Consider the following 4,331-nt stretch of genomic DNA (forward strand, 5'->3'; position numbering starts at 1 on the left):
TTTCAAATGTTAAAATTAAATAAATTTATAAATAAAAATAACAATAAATTTATAAATAATATAATTATTAAAAATTCATAACATAATTGTCTTGATTCATGTTAAACTTGCTCCAATTTAATGAGTCTTTTCATCTAATAATCCTCACGCTACTCAGCAGGCTCGCCCTCTAGGATAACAATCATTAAGTTTAAGTGTATATTATAACAAGTATTACAATTTTAATAAATTGAGAACTTACATGATTTTAAGATTTAATGAAATTTGGAGAAAAAAAACAATATAAATATATCATAAACAAAAATTCAAATTTAATTTGACAAATGTGGTTTGCATAACCAGAGTTTGCGTTTTTTGTTTTTGAGATCGGTGGCGCTGAGCACCACCGCCCTGCGAGACGCAATCCTTATCCGTGTATACAGATCACGGTGTCTCTGCTTGACACGAGGCCTGTGGTCCATACTTACGTGGGGTGCCAACTCTAATTGTTCAGCCTTATCTTCACAGGGCGTTCCCTGCAATATAAATCTCAGTAACTCGTCCTCTGTCATTGGAGGTGAAAACTGCGCGGCTGCACAGGTTCAAAGGCTTTCATAACAAGAAAGGGGAGGAGAGATATCTGAGGAGGAGGAAGAGGATGTCAGGGGCTCAAGGAGCGCAGCCAAAGGGGAGCTTCACCGCTACAACGTATGAGTCGGTTCCTGGCGGCGCAAACAAAACTCAGCAGACATTGGATTCAAAGGAAGACGTTGGAGGAATCGAAGTAGAGTCCCATGCTGACAAAACGAAAGATGCGACTGGGCAGGGTGGCCCTGCCTTTGGTCGCGGACCAGGTGTTGATAAGAAGCAAGATCTGGGTGTCACCGGCACTGGGCCTGCTTAATCAAATATTATTATTATCTCTGGTAGTATATCGTGCTGGTGGTATATCGTGAAATATAGAAACGTAATTGTATATTATGCGTTAGGAATAAGTAAGTTTTTAGTAGTATATCTGGCTTAAGAATTGCTCTATACACAATTTTTTCGCAGTTGAAATATATAATTGTAATTGTATATTACTCATTAGGAATGAGTACGTTTCTATATTCTTCATGGTTTGTTTTACAAACTAAAATTATTGTCCCTGGATGGAAACTAATCTTCGATGGCAATTGTGTTAGTTGGTCTGCAAAATATTATCGGATTTTATTTTCAATTGCTTTCATTGTGGCAGACTTTGAATATGAAGTGTGCAAGAATACTGAAGTTTTTGTCATAGGCTGTCGGATTTTATTTTCAATTGCTTTCATTGTGGCAGACTTTGAATATGAAGTGTGCAAGAATACTGAAGTTTTTGTCATAGGCTGCTTAGTTTTCTTTGATGATTTTTATACTGAAGTTTTTGTCATAGGCTGCTTAGTTTTCTTTGATGATTTTTATTTTAAATGCTAAAGTATATATATCTTAGATAGAATAAAATATATCACGATTTCTCTCTTGTGTTGTCTCACGTTTCTGTATATATACCATTTATCCAAAATAATGGATTCCAGATAGTCTAATCTTAATTCATGTATATCCCTCCTTTGTCATATCATAGAATACCTACACTTCTATTCAATTAGGTTGACTACGTAGTCAAGCTAACCTACATGCACTCTCACAACCTACACATAGTAACAACCTACACATAGTAGCATTGGGTTCACGATTAGGATTAGGCGTTTCCCTTTCCCATACTTACGACAAGGTGTTTATTTCTTTCTTTATGTGATAGACATCCCGTTCATATTGATAAAATATTTTGATACACATACCCTTATATAGAATTCATAATATACTCAATATTATTAGCAATAACCCAAAGGCTAGCATTGGGTTCACGGTTAGGATTAGGCGTTTCCGTTTCCCATACTTATACTTACGACAAGGTGTTTATTTCTTTCCCATATTTATACTTACAACAAGGTGTTTATTTATTATACTTACGACAAGGTGTTTATTTCTTTCCCATATTTATACTTACAACAAGGTGTTTATTTATTTCTTTATGTGATAGACATCCCGTTCACATTGATAAAATATTTTGATCGGTTAGGATTAGGCGTTTCCGTTTCCCATACTTATACTTACGACAAGGTGTTTATTTCTTTCCCATACTTATACTTACAACAAGGTGTTTATTTATTTCTTTATGTGATAGACATCCCGTTCACATTGATAAAATATTTTGATACACATACCCTTATATATACCCTTATATATATTTACGACAAGGTGTTTATTTATTTCTTTATGTGATAGACATCCCGTTCACATTGATAAAATATTTTGATACACATACCCTTATATAGAATTCATAATATATTCAATATTATTAGCAATAACCTGAAGGCTTTTTCTGCCCCATACTTAAGAATGAGATGATTCATAATATATTCAATATTATTAGCAATAATCCAAAGGTGGATTTTTCTGCTCCATACTTAAGAATGGGATGATGCACTCTTAACTTCTCAACCCACATTGATCCCATACAAAATCAATAAAATATTTCAGAAAATTAACCATCTATACAAAATCAATAAATCAATAAAATATTTCAGATAATTAACTATCCTATACGAAATCAATAAAATATTTTAAATAATTAATCATAAATACATAATTATCCATAATCCCTAAACGAATGGGATGATGCACCCTTCACTTCTCAACCTACATCAATCTCCTACAAAATCAATAAAATATATAATCATAAATACATAATTATCCATAATCCCTAAACGAATGGCATGATGCACCCTTCACTTCTCAACCTACATCAATCTCCTACAAAATCAATAAATCAATAAAATATTTCAGATAATTAACTATCCTATACGAAATCAATAAAATATTTTAGATAATTAATCATAAATACATAATTATCCATAATCCCTAAACATATTTCAGATAATTAACCATCTTATACAAAATCAATAAAATATTTCAGATAATTAATCTATTTCAGATAATTAATCATAAATATATAATTATCCGTAATCCCTAAACATCTATTTTCAGATAATTAACCATCCTATACGAAATCAATAAAATATTTCAGATAATTAATCATAAATACATAATTATCCATAATCCCTAAACATATAATTTGTAATTGGTAGGATTGAACAATTTTAATCTCTAAATTTGAATATCTAAATTTTTAATTTGTAATTGGTAGGATTGAACAATTTTAATCTCTAAATTTGAATATCTAAATTTGAATGTGTAGTTGGTAGGATTGAACGATTTTAATCCCTAAACATATAATTTGTAATTGGACATATAATTTGTAATTGGTAAGGTTAAACGATTTTAATCCCTAAACATATAATTTGTAATTGGTAGGATTGAACAATTTTAATCCCTAAATATATAATTTAAATATTTAATTGGTAGGATTTAACAATTTTAATCCCGAAACATATAATTTAATTATAATTTAAATATGAAATTGATAGGATTGCAAATTTTAATCCCTAAACACATAATTAAACATAATTAATTATAAATATAACACATAATTAACCAGTGATTATTAGGATTGAACAATTTTAATCCCTAAACACATAATTAATCATAAATATAACACATAATTAACCATATATGTAATGGTTTAATTATAAATGTAACACATAATTAACCAACTAACTATTTTAAAAACCAACACACATAATTAAACATAATTAATCATAAATATAACACATAATTAACCAGTAACTATTAGGATTGAACAATTTTAATCCCTAAACACATAATTAAATATAATTAATCATAAATGTAACACATAATTAACCATAAATCTAATGGCTTAATAATAAATGTAACACATAATTAACCAATTAACTATTATAAAGATAAGAGATAATAATTAAACATAATTAAGCATAAATGTAACACATAATTAACCATAAATGTTATGGTTTAATTACAAATGTAACACATAATTAACCAACTAATTATCTTTTTTTTTTAACGGTAACGGATATCCTTTATTTAAAAATCAAGGTGAGCCGAGACTAATTCAGCTTAATTACAATGCTTTCCTTTCCTAATTCCCGCCTTGGAGGATTCTGCGGGCCTGAGAAATGCCTGAACCTCTCAGAGCTCTGCTCATTTCCGACAGAGAGGCTAGATTTGCTGTGTTTTTAGCTGGAAGGCGATGAGGACTGAGACGGTGGATTGCTGGCTATTGTGGGCGGTTCATATCAGTCTCTGGCCAATGCTTTCCAGTGAGAAACCCTGCAGCTTGGCACGATGACGCTGGCAAGGAGGTATCCGATTTTCAAAGTCCTCCATCCGGC

General features: G+C 30.8%; 1 protein-coding gene across 1 annotated transcript; it reads left to right on the forward strand.

Annotated features, from left to right (window-relative positions):
• The first annotated feature begins 527 nt into the window (after positions 1 to 527).
• Positions 528 to 1,045, forward strand: LOC149205907 (uncharacterized). Its single transcript, XM_089393580.1, has one exon. The coding sequence runs from the start codon at positions 638 to 640 to the stop codon at positions 881 to 883; it is 246 nt and encodes an 81-aa protein (XP_089249706.1). The 5' UTR covers positions 528 to 637; the 3' UTR covers positions 884 to 1,045.
• The last annotated feature ends 3,286 nt before the right edge of the window (positions 1,046 to 4,331 follow it).

The sequence above is a fragment of the Pinus tabuliformis genome, chromosome 1_2 (assembly GCF_031772625.1).
Source record: "Pinus tabuliformis cultivar Carrire ecotype Pingquan chromosome 1_2, CPIR1, whole genome shotgun sequence".
Classification (NCBI taxonomy): domain Eukaryota; kingdom Viridiplantae; phylum Streptophyta; class Pinopsida; order Pinales; family Pinaceae; genus Pinus; species Pinus tabuliformis.